We start from the raw sequence: 18,991 nt of genomic DNA on the forward strand, positions 1-18,991 counted from the left end.
TCAGAGCGGTTTGCGTTTTTCCTATACTTAACATTGAGGCAGAAACGCATCCACAATCCAAAAAATGCCTCACCTCGGGAGTATGCGTTTCAGCAAAACGCCTCCCGCTCTGGTGTGCACCAGCCCATTGAGATACATTGACCAAGCAGATCCGCAGCCGCAAGCGGATCTGAAAACGCCCAAAAAGCCGCTCGGTGTGCATCAGCCCTAACATCTGACTGCATGCTTGTTGCAGGTGTGGGATTCAGACACTACTGCAGCATACCTCCCAACATTTTGACATTAGTAGGAGGGACACTTTAAGACACGCCCCCACCACACCCCTTACCATGTGTATAACAAAGAATTCAGAAGCAAAAGATTTAGATTCATCATTCCACACTGGTCCTTTCTATCAACAATAATTTTCCTTCATTTTAACCTTTGAAAAGGAGAAATATCAATTTAAAAGATGGGAACAGAGGCGTATCTCCAGGGGTGCAGGTAAGGCATGTGACATGGGCGCTACTTATGGTGGGTGCTGCTCCCTAGCATCCTTGGTGTTCTCTATACAAATACTAGTTTTTATCATGGGGACATTCTGCTGCCTATTTACATCTTTTGGGGGACAAGCTACCTAACTGTTATTTGGGGGATATGTATAGGCTGACCTATTGCAATACTCCATTCTTACAGGCCATGCTTCACCTCAACTTGGACACAACCAATTCAACAGAGACTAAATATTAGGACGGTGCACCCCCTTCCCCGGGGGCGGATTTCAGTGTTTGCCATAGGCGCTGTTTACCCTAGATACGCCTCTAAGATGGATAAAAAGGTTGAGAGTCAGTTAAACTCATTTTTCAGTAGAAAAATATATTCACACAGATCTGTACATCAGTCCTGAAAGAGGGACAAATAAAGAAGAGAGGGATGGGGGATTAGGTTCCCAAAGAGGGACTGCCCCTCCAAAAGAGGGACAGTTGGGAGCGATGCAATTCTATGCAGCTTTCAATCAATCTTGCTGAAATTTCCCGCCACTCCCAATCATGCTAAGTCATAGATGGGAAAAGACACCATCACATTGAGTGACTCTCAAACAAGCAAAGTACGGCAATAAAATGTTTTTGTTTTTTTCTGGAGTCAGGAATGTGAAATCTAAACTCCCTTGTGGTCAGAGAAGGCAAATCTCTACGCAATTGTTGATACAGCCAAGATGTTGAAATCAACATGACACACGTTTCAAGGTTCACCGACTGCTTCATCAGATGCCAAAATTACACATGATCAAATCTTTGTTGTGTCAAATAACACAATAACAGTCCAGAAGCTGGCATGTACAAATAAAAACACACAGCTAATTACAGGGAATCTGAAGCGAAAACAAACTTATGATATAATGAATTGTATGTGTAGTACAGCTATGAAATAGAGCATTAGTAGCAGAGATATGAGTCTCATATTGTTTCCAGTACAGGAAGAGTTAAGAAACATCAGTTGTTATCTATGCAAAAGAGCTTCTCTAAGCTCTCCGACCCAACTTGTGTCCTGTTTTCTGGAGCACTTATATATCAAAGAAACAGCCAGAGACAGATTTAGATAAGAGTTTTATTGCAGAGAAGTTGAACAGGGCCATTAGCTCTGCTTGTTCAATGCTAGGTACACACCATACAATTTTCTGTTATAGTAGATTTACCTGCCAGATCAATTTTTTTCCAACATGTCCAATCTTAACCACTTTACCCCCGCCCGTACGGATTTCTCCGTCCCTTTTTCCATCCTTTAACCCCCAGGGATGGAGAAATCCGTACTTTGCGCACTCCCGCCGCTGCCCGTGCTCCCGCTCGTAAACACGCCGCCGGCCGCTCGTAAACACGCCGCTCGCCCGGAGATCAATGAACGGGAAAATCCATTCCCGTTCGTTGATCTAAGCCCCGCAATGATCCGCTGTTCTCCGATGAGCAGCGCGATCATTGTGAAAAAAAAAAAACACTTACCCAGCCTCCTAGTACTTCCTCCAAGAGTCCGGAAGGTCGCATTTAAACAAAAAGTTACTGTGGCCATCTTGTGGCCAAATAGTAAAACTACACCCTAAACATTTTTCACATACAAATAAATTACTTTTACACAAAAAATTAACTCATTACCTCCCACACTCCCAATTTTTTTTTTTTTTTTTGTAATTAACAAAAAATTAAAAAATGTACAATAAAAAAAAAATACATAAATAGTTACCTTAGGGACTGAACTTTTTAAATATTTATGTCAAGAGGGTATAACACTGTTACTTTATAAACTATGGGCTTGTAATTAGGGATGGACGCAAAACTGAAAAAAATGCACCTTAATTTCCAAATAAAATATTGGTGCCAAACATTGTGATAGGGACATAATTTAAACGGTTTTATAACCGGGACAAAAGGGCAAATACATTTCATGGGTTTTAATTACAGTAGCATGCTTTATTTAAAAACTATAATGGCCAAAAACTGAAAAATAATACATTTTTTCCCAATTTTTTTCCTATTTTCCCATTAAAACACATTTAGAATAAAATAATTCTTGACATAATGTCCCACCTAAAGAAAGCCTAATTGGTGGCGGAAAAAACAAGATATAGTTCATGTCATTGCGATAAGTAATGATAAAGTTATAGACGAATGAATGGAAGGAGCGCTGAAAGGTGAAAATTGCTCTGGTGGTCAGGGGGTAAAACCCCTCAGTGGTGAAGTGGTTAATTTTGATCGCTTTTCCATTCGATTTCCATAGAAGTAAACGGAAATCGATCGGAAAATTGATCGACAAATCGATCAAAATTAAAATCGGACAGGTTGTAAAAAGTCGATCTGGCAGGTAAATCTAACAGAAAATTGTATAGTGTGTACCTAGCATTATAGTTTAAAATACAGTGTGTGGCTTGAAATTGCAAATATGACCGTATGATGCAATGTTATAAAAAAAAAACCTATATCTCTGAAAATAAAAATACGACACTCTTTTCTTTGATACTAATGTATTTCTAAGATGTACTACACTTACAGTTCATCATATCATACCTATTTTCTTCGCTTCAGTGTCACCTTAAAAACTTCAGTATATTAATCCAAAACACTATGGTCTCAATTCACTGAGCTTTATCGAACACTTTATCAAAGATTTGATAATTTACCTCATGGGTAAAATCTAATTTTGAATTCACTAAGGTGCTATAGATTTATTGAATGTTTTATCGATAAAACATTCGATAAATGTCTAAAACCTTAGTGAATTCAAAATTAGCTTTTTACCCATGAGGTAAATTATCAAACGTTTGATAAAGTGTTCGATAAAGCTTATTGAATTGAGGCCATAGGCTATCTCCAGCCTTCAGGCCCCATTTTACACTTGCATTGCAAGTGTGCATTGTGTGTTACTCTGTTTTACCGCAGATCAACGCTACAGCAATGAAAGTGTATGGGGCCTTACGCAATTACCGTGTTGTGCCGAAAGCTTCCGTATCACTGCCGAGCCCATGCAAAGTCGCAGAGACGTACTTCCTGCCCAGAAGGGAGTACATTCCTGCGTGTGTGTGTGTGGGGGGGGGGGGGGGGGGGGAGCTATGCATATGACACTGTCAGCATACTCTGCCACGGGGTGATAGTTTTGTTATTTTTTGCGGTGTGATGCGGCAGGACCATTGCGTCGCCACCACAATGCAAAACATAAGTGTAAAACCGTCCTAATGGCGAGAACTTGATCAGAGTGTACTTGTGTGCCTGGGTGTAGCAATCACCCCTGCTGTCGCAGGGAGGCACAGAGGTTTTGGGGGGCCCCTCCACCTCCCTCTCTCTAACCTCAAGCGCAGCCAATTAGCAAAGAAATCTCCACCCGCATACAGTAAAAAATGGCGCGGAGGAAATAATGGCGCACCGTTCTGCCGATTATAAAACGCTATTTACCGTTTTAATATAAATACATTAAAACGGTAAATAGCGTTTTATAAAACAGCAGACCGGTGCGCCATTGAAAAATGCAGGGAACTAGCAGAGGGGGTCGGGCTGGCAGCGGGGGTCGGACTGGAGAGGCAGCGGGCAGTGGGCTGGCAGCGGTGTCAGGGTGGAGAGGCAGCGGGCTGGCAGCGGGGGTCGGGCTGAAGAGGCAGCGGGGTGGAGGGAGGATTACGCAGCATGTGTATTTTGTGTATACATTACCTTGTCCCGGCCGGCGATCGCTCCTTCACTCCATAGCTTACAGGAGTCCTGCATCCAGCCAATCACCATGCGGCTTCAGTTTCCGCATGGTGATTGGCTGGATGCAGAACTCGTGCAAGCTATGAAGTGAAGTGAAGGAGCGATCGCCGGCCGGGACAAGGTAATGTATACACAATATACACATGCTGCGTAATCCTCCCTCCACCCCGCTGCCTCTTCAGCCCGACCCCCGCTGCCAGCCTACTGCCCGCTGCCTCTCCAGCCCGACCCCGCTGCCAGCCCGCTGCCTCTCCAGCCCGATCCCTGCTAAAAAAATTGAACATATAAAACGATAAATATCGTTGTAATGCAGCGCCATTCTGACACAATTGGCGCTGTGCGCCATTTTTGCCTGTCCCCCTCCAGCACCCTTCATTCACGGAAACTGTGTGCTCTAGGAGCTTGTGTAATTATTTCCTGCTTCCAGATGCTACTTCACACAGAACACTCTGTGCTGCCATTTGCTAGCTCCCGATCACGTGACCCTCATGTGGTTCTGGGACGAGGGGCCCCCATGCTATCATTTTTGCAGGGGGGGGGGCTATATTAAATCTAGTTACCCCCCTGTAGTGTGTCTGTGTTTTCCACTATATCCGTCTGTCAGCAATTTTTGGCAGATGCAAAACGCATCCAATCTTTAAAATCAATGAGCATTTTTCATTTGTTTAAAATTTTACTGCGCACGGAAAAATAACTGAACGCAGCACACATTATAAATTATTGTTATAAATTATGTTGCGCAGCAGTGAAAACTGTATGTAATCAACAAGTATGGGCTAGTGTACGCAAACTGCAGTAAACAAGTCATTGCAAGCACTAAAGACAAAGGCATTGCATTTGAAAATTAGTATAGCTCCTCCCACTTAGGGCTGACTGACCAATCACAGGCGTTGTTTTCAGTGAGTAGGTCATATAGGTTTGCATTCTGTCATTAATCATGCATGTCACATGATGTCTCCAATATCATGTGACATACATCAACCATTCTTTTTAAGGCTGGTTTCACAGTGGGACGTTGCGTTTTAGGGGACGTTATGGTCGCATAACGTGCCCCTAACGCAACGCCTGGTGGTGTTGGAGCAGGACGCTACCAAGAGCCGCGTTACAAGCAGCTCTTGGTGCGCCTGCTCTGTCGGAGGCATTGCGGAGACCACACTATCGGAACTCTCCACATCACGTGGTCCCGCCAGCCAATCTGCGGCCGCTCCAGGATGTAAACACTGCAAGTGCAGTGAATGTCAAGTAGCCATGTGCCTGGCTACGTAGCGGCCTCTCCCCGCCTCCTCTCCGCCCATAAATTGAAAAAAAAAACCATACTGAGCATGTGCAAACCGTCTAACGCGGCTTAGCCGCGTGTAAAGTACTGCATGCAGTACGTTATGTAGACAATGTAACGCAACGTGAGCACTGTGAACAGCCCATTGATTTTTTATTACTGTGCGGTGGGCTGTGTTACAGGCTGCACTAACGTGCGCCTGTAACGTCTTACTGTGAAACCAGCCTAATCCATTATTAACAAATATAAAAAGGCTGAAGTTTCTTTCTGATATGTGGTGACTGCTTTTAAATAGGCCTGTTAATATGACCCATTACAATATTGCTTTAAAGAGGAACTTTAGCAAAAAGGGGAATAAAATAAATCAACACATCGCAAAATGAGAAGTTAAAAAAACAGAAGAGAGATCAAGAAATGACGCCATGTAATTTGTTCATATTATTTGTTCCACAATCAGCCTGCACATAATCATCTTTACTACTGGGAGACATGAAGAAAAAAAACAGACTGCACCAACTGTCATTATCTATAACCACACCCCCTAACAATGCAATAGGCTAAAAGTTTTTTTAATAAATATACATATGCACATAGGAAGATACAGGTTGCTTGGCAGTTGGAAACCGCTGTTATTTCCCACAGTGCAACAGGAAACTGTCAGGACCTAGGGAGGGGTTTAACCACAATATCAGCCACACAGACCCCCCTGATGATCTGAGAAAAGGTAAAGATTTCTCATGGCAAAGGGGGTATCAGCTTCTGATTGGGGTGAAGTTCAATCCTTGGTTAGGGTTACTCTTTAATGTGCATTTAATGTTTCTAAATAAGTTATTCCTAAATTGTTTTGTCAACAAATTTTCATTTTCCTGCCATTCGTGATACAACGGATGTGCTGTTACTGTGCCATGCAGTCCGCTACATCACAGCTCCCCAACCCTGTCCTCCAGGCCCACCAACAGTACATGTTTTGTAGAAAACCACAAACATTCACAGGTGAGGTAATTAGTGTCTCAGCAGAGCGGATTACCTACCTCTGAGGATTTCCACAAAACATGCACTGTTGGTGGACCTTGAGGACAGGGTTGGGGAACACTGCTACATGGAATAGAAGGAAACTGAAGCAATTGATCGATTGGCAAAGGACATGTATCAACGGATATCCATTGATCCACTGCCTTCCGATCCAACAAAAGCATTGTTTTTGCTCTGCTAATGTGGACCGGGCCTTCTGATTATTAGCCTATCCTTGCTCTCAGGCTCTGTGGGGTGGGGTAAGTGGGGGGGGGGGGGGGGTCATGTCTTCAGAACAAGCCTTTCTCAACCTTTTTACCCTGGAGGAACCCTGCAAATAACTTTTGGATCTCAAGGAACCCCTGTAAACAATTTTTTGGTCTCGAGGAACCCCTACATTTATTTTTCAGGAGGCATGGTCTAAAAGTAGGTTAGGCTGCTAATTTCACTATCTCCTATTACACTGCCACTCATTATACTGTCTCCTGACCCTCCAATTTAGTGCTTCTTGTTACAGTACCACCTATTATAGTGTGCTCTAGTATACTTCCCCCACGATGGGGTAAAATGCCAAGGAACCCCTGCAGAGTCCTCAAGGAACCCTGGTTGAGAAAGCCTGCTTCAAAATGATCAGACAGCCTGACATTACTGAGGGGAAGATGAACAACTATGTGCGATATGAGTTTCAAAAACCGCAACTTTATTTACAAAACGTCTTCGTGCATATTTTATAATAATGCTTTATTAAATCCATATGCAAAAAAACAACTCTATTAGAACTTAGGTCATTAAGCCACGATTTGAGCTCCGCTAATCAAAATTTTTTGAAATATTCTGATCATTTTCATTAATCAGGGCTTCTAATTTTTTTACCTACAGTTTTCATTGCGCTCAACTACTTTTTCTTTTTAATGATCATTACCATATATGGGAATTTGGATATAACTTTATTTTATTCTCCCCAGGGCACCATGTCTCAGAAAGGCACTGTGATTCTGGCCTACAGTGGGGGTCTGGACACATCCTGCATTCTGGTGTGGTTGAAGGAGCAAGGCTATGATATTGTTGCTTATCTGGTGAGTTGAGAAACACATAATATGTCTCCATAGGGGGAGATAGGAGTGTTATCTGGGCCATGTGACTCTCCTGAAAGCTCCAGCAGTCAGCAAGTTTTCCTCAATGCAAAGTCTGCTTTAAAGGAGGACTACAGTTACACACATAAGCACAGTTACCTGTGTGCCTCCCTAAGTGCATCAAACAACTAATCTGGGACCCTACTCAGGATGTGGCCACTGCAGCCTTGTGCACTTCCAGTTATTGTAAACAACAGTGATGTCACTTCCTGTCTACCTAGAGATGCTGGGAGGTAAATAGGAGGTTCAAGTTTTTCAAACTGTGCAGGGCTTCCATCATCACAGCCATAGCCTGCAACTGGCCTACCCCCCGAATAGAAAATGTCCAGCCTTCCGCTAGTTGGGACAGGGCTTCCATCATCACAGCCATACACTGTGATTGGCTCAACTCCTGATTAGCAAAAGCCCCACCTCCTGCTAGTTGGGGCAGGGCTTCCATCATCACAGCCATAGACTGCAACTGACCCAACCCCTGATTAGCAGAAGCCCCACCTCCTGCTAGTTGGGACAGAGCTTCCTTCATCACAGCCATAGACTACAACTGAAATAACCCCTGACTAGAGGAAGCCCCACCTCTTGCTAGTTGGGGCAGGGCTTCCATCATCACAGCCATAGATTGTCTGCAACTGACCCAACCCCTGATTAGTAGAAGCCCCACCTCTTGCTCCTAATAGCAGGAACTCAGCAGATAGAGGAGGAGGAAAGATCGTTGTCCCAGAGCATTGTTCTCCCTACTCACCCTGCCTGCTGTGAGACATCACGCCCACACCACTCTCCCCCCCCCCCCCCTTCTCCACCACACTGGTCTCTACAGCCTGGGCCCGGATATCCCGAGGGATAGGGTACTGATTATGTGTGTACTGGCTTAATAAATAAAAACAAAACAAAGTAACAATAGGACAAAAAGTAGGGATAATAAAAATTGCACCCTGCAAAAAGAAAACACAGAGACAACAGGAGCCCAAATGGTGCAGTATGTCACTGTACCAGATGTATGTAAAATATGCGGATGGATTATACTCACAAAGGTGGGTTGCAGAAGGGCAACAGACCACTAGAAGCAGGTGGAGATGTATAACCCCGCCTCCACTCGGGTGACCAGACTGGTGATGGTCGCAAGCAAACCTCAAATGATCTAAACTGGTTAAAGAGGGATAATCCCCCTCCGAAAGGAGAGTGAAGGCACAGGATAAAGAGGAAAGATGCGCCCGGAGACGATAAAATGCGTTAAAAACAAATAAAATGAAAAAAAGTGAGGTGGCTTACCTCAACGAAGACAAATTCACTATAGACTTTTATTGCACTGGCAACGCGTTTCGTGGGTGCCAGAGGCGCCTTATTTGTGGCTACAAGCGCTGTTAGGCACTGTTATTTGGCCTGAAGAAGTGGGTATGCACCCACAAAACTCATTGCCAGTGCAATAAAATTGTATTAATGCGTAAATTTGTCTTCAATGAGGTAAGTCACCTCACTTTTTTTCATTTTATTTGTTTTTAACACATTTTATCTTCTCTGGGTGCCTCTTTGGGCCATTTTCCACTAGCGGCGTTTGCGATGCTGAATCGCAAAATCACAAACCGCTAGTGATTTTTTAAATCGCTACGGTTTGCTAAATAACATAGGAATCGCGGTGGGTTATTTCCACTACCGCGATTCGTTTTTTCCTCAAACGCGATCGCGCTGCAGAGCGATATTTGCCGCGATTTTGCTATGCACACTACAGCGTAGCAAAATCGTGAACGCAATCGCTGGAACTTTCCTGCACTTTGCGATTCAGCAATCGCTAGTGTTCAGCATGAACGCTAGCGATTGCTAGTGGAAAAGGGCCCTTTAGCCTTTATACAAAGTAACAATAGGCAATTTTATTCTAGCCTGGCTGCAAGGGAAGCAATACTGTCCTATTTCTGTGACCAGAGACAAACATTAACTTTCCCTCACACATGAAGTTTACTGCTGATAGCTGTGTCTCTGTTGATTTGCGCTTTTTCTATGCAGGTCAGTGTGTGAGGCTTGCATGTGTAATCTCTACGCTGAGGTGAAATTATGCTGATACTGTCTACAAACCAAATACTCACTGCAAAAGTGCTGAGAGTGCGAGTGATAAGGTGTCGCCTTTGTGCACACTTTCTCCATTCACTGCAATGTCACTCTGACATATCGTAGTGCGGACAAAACCTCACCAGTTTGCCTCTTAATGAATAATGCAATGGTATGTGCCCATACATTACTCAATTTTCAGCATCAATATCTGGCTGATTCGATCATAATGATCAAACCTGGCAGATATCGATGTCACAATATCTAATCAATTGTTTTGCTCAAGTTTTCATCAAAAATTGGGCTGAAGGATCGATCCGACATGCTGGAAAATCTCTTTTGCAAGGTCTCAATCAGGTGTGCAGCCATAAAGATGTTCAAATTCTTGACCACCACGGGACCCCAGCAGGTCTCCCCCCAAATGCATATGTCCCCTACAGACCTGTCAAGAGTGTTGCATGCTCACCTGTCATGTTGCTCGCCTCCTCCGGTGACTGCCCATACCATGTGACACTGCCGCATGCAGTGACGTCCGTACATGCCCTGGTGTGACATGGTATGGGTGCTCGCGGTGTCAATTCAAAAAGATACTGAACACAGGAGGAGGGGAGGATTAATGCCAGCCTGATAGGTGAACCTGCAACACTCAACCCAGGCATGGGGGGCACAGCAGGCAGAGTTGGGATGATTTCCGATCTGATCAGCATCAATCTGAGAGGGATGTTCGATCTGGTGGCAGGTATATGGCCATCTTTTTCTCTCCCTGGAAGGCATATATGACAGTCCAATGGCTGCCTATTGTCTACACATGTGCTGTTACCACAGTACTGCCTAATGACGTGTCTGACAACCAGGGCCGTTTCTGGGGCAGTGCGGGCGCAGACCGGCAAGTAGAAGAAGTGGGGCGCAGTCAGAAGGACATAACCGCTAGGGAGCTGGTGATGCTCAGTGCAGCCAAATGGAGGAAGATTACCAGCTCGATCACCTTCCTTGACTCCTCCTAGGCTGCCTGCGTCAGACATCAAGTCATCATCATGTCGCCCCTGCATGATGACACCTGATGTCCTGTAGTGGTACTGCAGGCTGCCAGTGCGCGGCGACCATGGAGGAGTCGGCTTTCCGGGCTCTCTGCGCCTGTGTGTTTTCCTGGTCCCTGCTTCCTCCTGGATGAGCGGCTGGTCACTAGTAAGTAGGCAGATCTACTGTGACCTGTCCCAAAAGAGTAAGGGTTTGCGAATCCACGTGTTGCCTGAAATGATCTTTACAGATCATTTTGGGCGGGAGTATAGGAATGAGGGCTGTACAGACACGTGTTCTGCTCTATGTAGAGAGTAGCGGGAGGGATAGGTGTGTGACACCAGGCTGTATAAACTTTGAAGGAGCAATGAGCATGCAGTGTGAGAGATCTGTCCCATCGAATCTCTGAAGAGGAGGCCAGTTACATAAAAGGCAAATTGAGCTTACAGTTTTGCACACAGTAGAAAGAAATGGCAGCGAATCTAAAACCAGGCTGAACCTGACTGACACTACCTGCATATAGAGTTGGGCCGAACGGTTCGCCTGCGAACGGTTCCATGCGAACTTCCGTGGTTCGCGTTCGCGTCCCGCAGGCGAACTTTTGCGGAAGTTCGGTTCGCCCCATAATGCACCATGAGGGTCAACTTTGACCCTCTACATCACAGTCAGCAGGCCCAGTGTAGCCCCCTACTAAAAGGCAGGCAGCGGCGGCCATTACGGTCACTCGTGTGCCTGCATTAGTGAGAGTAGGGCGAGCTGCTGCACACTCTCTCTCATAGGGAAAGATTAGTTAGGCTTAGCTTGTCCCTGGCTGCATACCTGTTCTGTGAACCCACCACTGCATACTTGTTCTGTGAACCCACCACTGCATACCTGTTCAGTGAACCCACCACTGCATACCTGTTCTGTGAACCCACCACTGCATACCTGTTCTGTGAACCCACCACTGCATACCTGTTCAGTGAACCCACCACTGCATACCTGTTCAGTGAACCCACCACTGCATACCTGTTCAGTGAACCCACCACTGCATACCTGTTCAGTGAACCCACCACTGCATACCTGTTCTGTGAACCCACCACTGCATACCTGTTCTGTGAACCCACCACTGCATACCTGTTCAGTGAACCCACCACTGGTCCACTGCATACCTGTTCAGTGAACCCACCACTGCATACCTGTTCTGTGAACCCACCACTGCATACCTGTTCTGTGAACCCACCACTGCATACCTGTTCAGTGAACCCACCACTGCATACCTGTTCAGTGAACCTGCCACTGCATACCTGTACTGTTCAGTGAACCCGCCACTGCATACCTGTTCTGTTCAGTGAACCCGCCATAGTATACCTTTTCTGTTCAGTGAACCCGCCACTGCATACCTGTTCTGTTCAGTGAACCAGCCACTGTATACCTGTTCTGTTCAGTGAACCCGCCACTGCATACCTGTTCTGTTCAGTGAACCCGCCACTGTATCCCTGTTCTGTTCAGTGAACCCGCCACTGCATACCTGTTCTGTTCAGTGAACCCGCCACTGTATACCTGTTCTGTTCAGTGAACAGTTTGGTGTGTCAGTGTGAAGCAGTACCTTAATTACACTACCTGATTGATGTATACACATGCAAGATGTTTTAAAGCACTTTAGGCCTGTCATTTAGCATTCAATATGATTTCTGCCCTTAAAACGCTGCTTTGCGTCTAATCCAGATTTTTCCCGGGGACTTTTGGCGTGTATCCCACTCCGCCATGCCCCCCTCCAGGTGTTAGACCCCTTGAAACATCTTTTCCATCACTTTTGTGGCCAGCATAAAATTTTTTTTTTCAAAGTTCGCATCCCCATTGAAGTCTATTGCGGTTCGCGAACTTTAACGCGAACCGAACCTTCCGCGAAAGTTTGCGAACCCGGTTCGCGAACCTAAAATCGGAGGTTCGGCCCAACTCTACCTGCATAGGGCTGCAAAGCCTCTTAAAGGCACAACTGTGCTTATTACAGCTGAAACAGGTGCTACAATGTTACAGAGGATGTTTGCTTCCAAATAGTCTGCATGCAGAAGATTTTGTACTAGTCCCTTCCATCGCAATGAGCTCATTCTGTCGGAAGGGAACATTTATTTTGCGCTTTTCTCCTGGCAGACTCAAAGCGCCAGGGCTGCAGCCACAAGGGCACGCTCAGTAGTAGCAGTGTTAGGGAATCTTATCACATTGGAAGGGTTCAGTACAAAATCTTTTGCATGCAAACTATTTTCGAAGCAAACATCCTCCATAAAGGTGGCCATACACTGGTCGATTTGCCATCAGATCAACCAACAGATAGATCCCTCTCTGATAGAATCTGGTCAGAGAGGGATCATATGGCTGCCTTTACTGCTAACAGATTGTGAATCGATTTCAGCATGAAACCGATCACAATCTGTGAAGCTGCCACTGCCGCCGCCCCCCCCCCCCCCCCCGCCAGCTATACATTACCTGATCAGGCCGGCGCGAGTCCCCCAGTCTCCGCTGTCCTCTTCTCCGCGCTGGGCTCCGAGTTCGGCTGGCTTCACTGAACTTCCTGTCCGGGGGAAGTTTAAACAGTAGCGGGCACTCTACTGTTTAAACTTCCTGCCGGGACTGGAAGTTCAGTGAAGCCAGCCGAACTCGGAGCCCAGCGCGGAGAAGAGGACAGTGGAGAGAGCGGCGACTCGCGCAGGCGGAGCAGGTAATGTATTGCCGCTGTATTGCGTCGGTCGTCGGGCATTCGAATGCCGCTATCAACGCACTCCCGACCCGCCGGCGATCAAGCAAAATCTTCTGCACAGACGGGAATCGACGGGAACGATTGATTTCGGACAGAAATCGATTGTTCTGTCAGCGTTTGCGCAACGATTTCACAGCAGATTCGATCACAGTGATCGAATCTGCTGTATATCGGCGGGAAAATCGTTAGGTGTATGGGCCCCTTTAGTGTGACTGCTAGTGGTTTTGAGCTCTTAGTGAGGCTCAAATATGCATTTAAGAGTCATCAGAGCAGTGTTAAAGTGTTGTACAATTATTTTTAGTGTGTTTAATGTTTTAGAGATGTTTTCATGATAATACCACTTTACCCTCCCTGGCAGCAATCCCGAGTGTAGTTTGGGCTAGCCCCCGGGAGCTCTATGCAGCGTATAGCGCACAGCGGGCATTTTTACTCACCTCCCGGGGGATCCAGACATCGGTAGCCATTCTCCTTCCTTTTCTCCGAGGCTCTGAATCACTCTGGTGAGATCGTCCTCATTGATCTCTCCAAAGAGTTACAACGCCACCCAGAGGATGGAGGTAAAATTGCAGCGCTGGAGCCCAGGGAGGTGAGTGAGAGCAGGGGCTGCTGCAGAGACTCTACCGGCATTATTATTTTCCTGATTTTAGGGTCTGAAACCTTTTAAAAAGATCCTAAAATCTAGAAATAATCATACAGCTGGGGGGGGGGGGGGGGGGGGTTAAAGGAAATAAATATAGCAGCCTCCATAACAAAAAAATCTAATCTATATTTATGGTAGTTTTTATAAGGAAGGTGGAATTTCCCATGACGGCTTGCTATTTCACATTTTGGGAAAGTTGTAAAATACTGGCTATTATCTGCATTTATATTAACTTTCATAACCACACCTAAACTTGCATCATGGCCACTCTCCTATTACTTTTCAGGGGAAGCCAGACAGGTTTCCGCTGCTCACTTCCTGAAGCCACGGGGCGGGGAGGGGTTCAGCTGGCTTAGCAGTGACTGTAGATGCTGCTTCTTGTGTCACACACAGCAGTCTGCTGGGAGCAGCCCAAAGATTACACTAATGACCCTACAGTCATTTCCTTTTGTTGTCTCTGAGAGGGAGGCTAACAGAACATGTTCCTACAGAACCTGCGTAATATACTGAGCCCAGGATGCCATACACGGTAACAGTAAATTCGGGCGCCTGAGGCTAGTGGACAAATCGGGCGCCGCCATTCACTCCTATAATAAATATCGTTTAATGGGCGCCCGATAGGAAAAAAGGGCGCCGGAGAAAACTAACGTTTTAAAAGCGGCGCCCGGAGACTTAATGTTTTATTACTGTTTCTCATGATTACACATTATTTAATGATTTATACATTTTTAAATATTATTTTTAAACGAAAAACAGTACAATATTTTTTTAACAAACATTGTTTTTAAACGAAAAAAACAGTACTTTTTTTTTTTTTTTTTTTTTTACATTATTTTTAAACGAAAAAACCAACAGGGGGGTCTTAGGTTTAGGCACCAACAGGGGGGTCTTAGGTTTAGGCACCAACAGGGGGGTCTTAGGTTTAGGCACCAACAGGGGGTCTTAGGTTTAGGCACCAAAAGGGGAGTCTTAGGTTTAGGCACCAACAGGGGGGTCTTAGGTTTAGGCACCAACAGGGGGGTCTTAGATTTAGGCACCAACAGGGGGGTCTTAGGTTTAGGCACTAACAGGGGGTCTTAGGTTTAGGCACCAACAGGGGGGTCTTAGGTTTAGGCACTAACAGGGGGGTCTAGGGGTTAGGGGTAGGTACAGGGAGGGTTACTTAGGCACCAACAGGGGGGGTCTTAGGTTTAGGCATCAACAGGGGGGTCTAGGGGTTAGGGGTAGGTACAGGGAGGGTTACTTAGTAATTTTTTTTTTAAACGTTATTATACGTTTCACTATTTAAACGAAAGATTAACGTTTTTACAATTGCCGATTTAATGCACATTATTTAATGATTTATAACTTTAAAAATATTAATTTTAAACGAAATACAGTACAATACATTTTTAAACGTTATCCATGCTTATCGTTAAAAACCCGGCGCCCTTTTTTCCCAGCGCCCCTTTTTAACGTACGCGCCATACACCTCTTACAGCGCTGGCTGCATCCAGAATAAAGGGGCGCAGCATCTCAGGATCTGCCTCACTTAAAGAGAAACCGTAACCAAGAATTGAACTTCATCGCAATCAGTAGCTGATACTCCCTTTCACACGAGAAATATTTTCCTTTTCTCAAACCAACCATAAGGGGGCTCTGTATGGCTGATATTGTGGTTAAACCCCTCCCACAGGAAACTACGAAGACCATGGTCCTGGCAGTTTCCTGTCTGTGAACCTTGTTGCATTGTGGGAAATAGCTGTTTACAGCTGTTTCCAACTTCCAAAAAAGCAAGCAGCAGCTACTTCCAGTGACATCACCTGCCAGCAGTAAAAATGTCACCATGTGATCAATGTCAGAATGTAAGTCAGGGAGTGGAAAGCTTTTACAACGGGCAAACACTGACTAAATTATTTATACATCATTATTTATAAATAAAGCACCTTTTTTATTACATTATTTTTACTGGAGTTCCTCTTTAAAGAACCACAGATTGTTTTTAGAATACAATGCACTATTAAATTACCTTTTTTCCTGCACGCACGCACACACACACACCCCCCAGTAAATTAGGCACTGCCATAGACCACGACATAATCCTTGGCTATGTCAGCAGCAGGGGCGTGGCTAGGATCCTAAGAGATCCGGGGCACTTTTGGGCACTCCAGACGGAAAATGGGTGTAACCACGCAGTGAAGTGTGGGTGTGGCCATGGGTGGAGTCAAATTTACATAAACCTAAGAGCGGTCTTAGTAGGCCTGCCCAGCAAAATTTTTGATGAAGCCCCCCTCTCCATTAATACAAAAAAAAAAAAGTAAACATAACACATAAATAGGCAGTGTAATAGGCAGTGTAATAGGCAGGTAGGTAGGCAGATTAATTTGGCTTCTGTGCTGGCTGGTCTGGCTTTCTGCCGGGCCTGCTGCCAGGTTCTCTGGCAATCCCCACATAGTATTTCCTGACCTTCTAGTGGACCTCCTCTCATGCTCCCAGGGGCCTCCCATTGAGGCACCACAGCTCCCAGCATGCACCCATTTAAGACCCACAGCTCCTTGCATGCCCCCAGAAAGGCATCACAGCACCCAGCATGGCACCACAGCACCCAGTATGCCAACATAGAGGCACCACAGAACCCAGCATATCCCCAGTCGATGCACCACAGCTCCCAAAATGCCCACCCTTGAGGCACCACAGCTGACTCTGCCTGGGGGACATCCGGGGCACCCCAGAATAGATCCGGGGCACGTGCCACTGATCTTTGGGGCTAGCAACAACCCTGGTCAGCACCAACTAAGTAACTTGGGTGCCAGGGTTCGGCCGAAGTCGAACTACTGGGGGTGTTAGTGGGGGTCTGTAAGCAGTGCCCAGAGGCTGTTGTGTAGCCAACTCTGGATACCAGTGGTGGGGATGGATGAGCTTACCCACATATCTACCAGAAGCATTGTTGTGCTGTGTTGCATCATGGGAAGTTTTGCTTTTTAACTAGTGGAAGGAACAAGACAGGCTACCATATATACAGTAGTATACAATGCTTTTATCCCTTAGCTGGCTGGATTCTGTCAGTGTTGGTGTGTCACTTCTCTATTTCACTTTTGATTTTAGGCAAACATTGGTCAGAATGAAGATTTTGAAGAAGCTCGGAAGAAGGCCTTGATGCTTGGAGCGAAGAAGGTAAAACAGATGGGCTCTGTCTGTCTGTCGAACTATCTATTCTATATTTATTCCATTTTTGCTTCCAGTAAAATAAAGAGCACCTGTCACTCATATAGGTAAATAGATTACCATTTTTAGCCCTTTGTCTAAATAGGCACGTTTGTCAGCTGGTGCTGCAGTGACTAGATGTGCTTGTAACAAACACTAATAGTTTAATTGTACTGTTAGATGATGACAGGGGGGCATCTAATTAAAAGAGGCACCTGGTGATTTGGGCACTGGGTGTTAACGTTATTTGAATACCGTAAATGATATTCAAATAATGGCTTAGCGTTGGCAATTTGCGTGCTGCTATTCCTGTCGCTTTCTAATGCCATCCTCCTACCCTATCCCCCAACACTACCCCTCCTACTTAAACCTAATACTAACCTCCCTCTTACCTGCGCCTAACACTAACCTCCCCTTCCTATGCCTAACACTAACCTCCCTCTTAACTACGCCCAACATTAACCTCCGTCTTCTTATGCCTAACACTAACCTCCCCCCTTTCTATGCCTAACACTAACCTCCCTCTTAACTACGCCTAACATTAACCCCACTCCCCTTCCTAAGCCTAACACCAACCTGCTGCCTTCCTATGCCTAAAGCCTCATCTACACGTGTAGATGAGGCTCCGATCCGGCGGCTCGATTAGCCGCCAGATCGCCTCTTCCGCTTGCCCGCGCGTGCGCCGGGTTCGATACCACTCGTCCCCGCGCCGCGCCGCTTATCTTCCGCTCGATTCCCTGCCATTGTCCCCTCGCGGGGAACGAGCAGGGAATCGGCAGTAGCAAGAGCCGACCTGTCGGATCTTATCAATCGAGCCGCAATAGCGGCTCGATTGATGAGCCACATCGCCGCCTCATCTACGCGTGTAGATGAGGCTTAAAAGTGGCCACTAACGGTCCAATTTATAGCAAAAAATCGTTCGAGCGATCAGAAATTCTGATCGGATTGGTTATAAATAATCTCTATTGGTGGACACAATCGATTATAATCGAGTGAAAAAAATGACGTCCGAATGAATTTTCGTCGAACCAAAATTTGGATTTTCTTGTTGGTTGTGATAGATAGGAAGCAAAGATTGGTTCGTTGATGGTGTAGTGAATGATGTATTACAATATTTCAATTCCGATCAGAATTTCTGATCACTCGAACGATTTTTCACTAGAAATTGCACCATTAGTGGCCAGCTTTACACTAACTTCCCTCTTACCTGCGCCTAAGATTAACCTCTTCCTTCCTATGCCTAACACTAACCTCCCTTTTCCTATGCCTAACACTAACCTCTCTCCTTTCTAGGCCTAATACTAGCCTCCCTCTTCAGTACACCTAACACTAACCTCCCCTCTTCCTATGCCTAATACTAACTTCTCTTCCTATGCCTAATACTAACTTCTCCTCTTCCTGTGCCTAATACTAACTTGCCCCCTTCCTACACCTAACCCTAAGTCCCCCCCTTCCTAAGCCTAAAACTATCCTCCTCTCTACCTATGTCTAACACTAAGACCAGGATCCTCTGTTTTCAAAATAGTAAACTTCGCGAGTTGTGGCATGATTCCCGGAGTGATCATGAGTGAATGCAATGTGCCCCTGCATTCTTTCAATGCGATCACTTAGGAATTGCTCCAAAAATACTGCATGCAGCGCTTTTGCAACTGCTCCACAATCGCAAAGCTGCAGTGGAGTTATCCCCTGTTGCATCGCTTAGCCGATTGCTGGCGATCGGCAAGCAAGCCACAGCCATTTTGGAGTTTG

The 18,991-nt window shown here is 45.6% G+C and overlaps 1 protein-coding gene across 2 annotated transcripts in view; it reads left to right on the plus strand.

Annotated features, from left to right (window-relative positions):
• ASS1 (argininosuccinate synthase 1) overlaps positions 1-18,991 on the plus strand; it is a 155,253-nt gene that overhangs the window by 18,735 nt on the left and 117,527 nt on the right. Inside the window, exons 1-3 of one of the 2 annotated variants that reach the window (XM_068248840.1) lie at positions 6,187-6,208; positions 7,461-7,571; positions 17,144-17,212. In XM_068248840.1, coding sequence (XP_068104941.1) covers positions 7,467-7,571; positions 17,144-17,212 — 174 coding nt within the window. In that variant the 5' untranslated portion in view covers positions 6,187-6,208; positions 7,461-7,466. Of the gene's footprint in view, positions 1-6,186; positions 6,209-7,460; positions 7,572-17,143; positions 17,213-18,991 lie in introns of those variants that run through there. The other variant, XM_068248839.1, reaches the window with a different exon arrangement.

This window comes from Hyperolius riggenbachi, chromosome 8 (assembly GCF_040937935.1).
Source record: "Hyperolius riggenbachi isolate aHypRig1 chromosome 8, aHypRig1.pri, whole genome shotgun sequence".
Taxonomy (NCBI): domain Eukaryota; kingdom Metazoa; phylum Chordata; class Amphibia; order Anura; family Hyperoliidae; genus Hyperolius; species Hyperolius riggenbachi.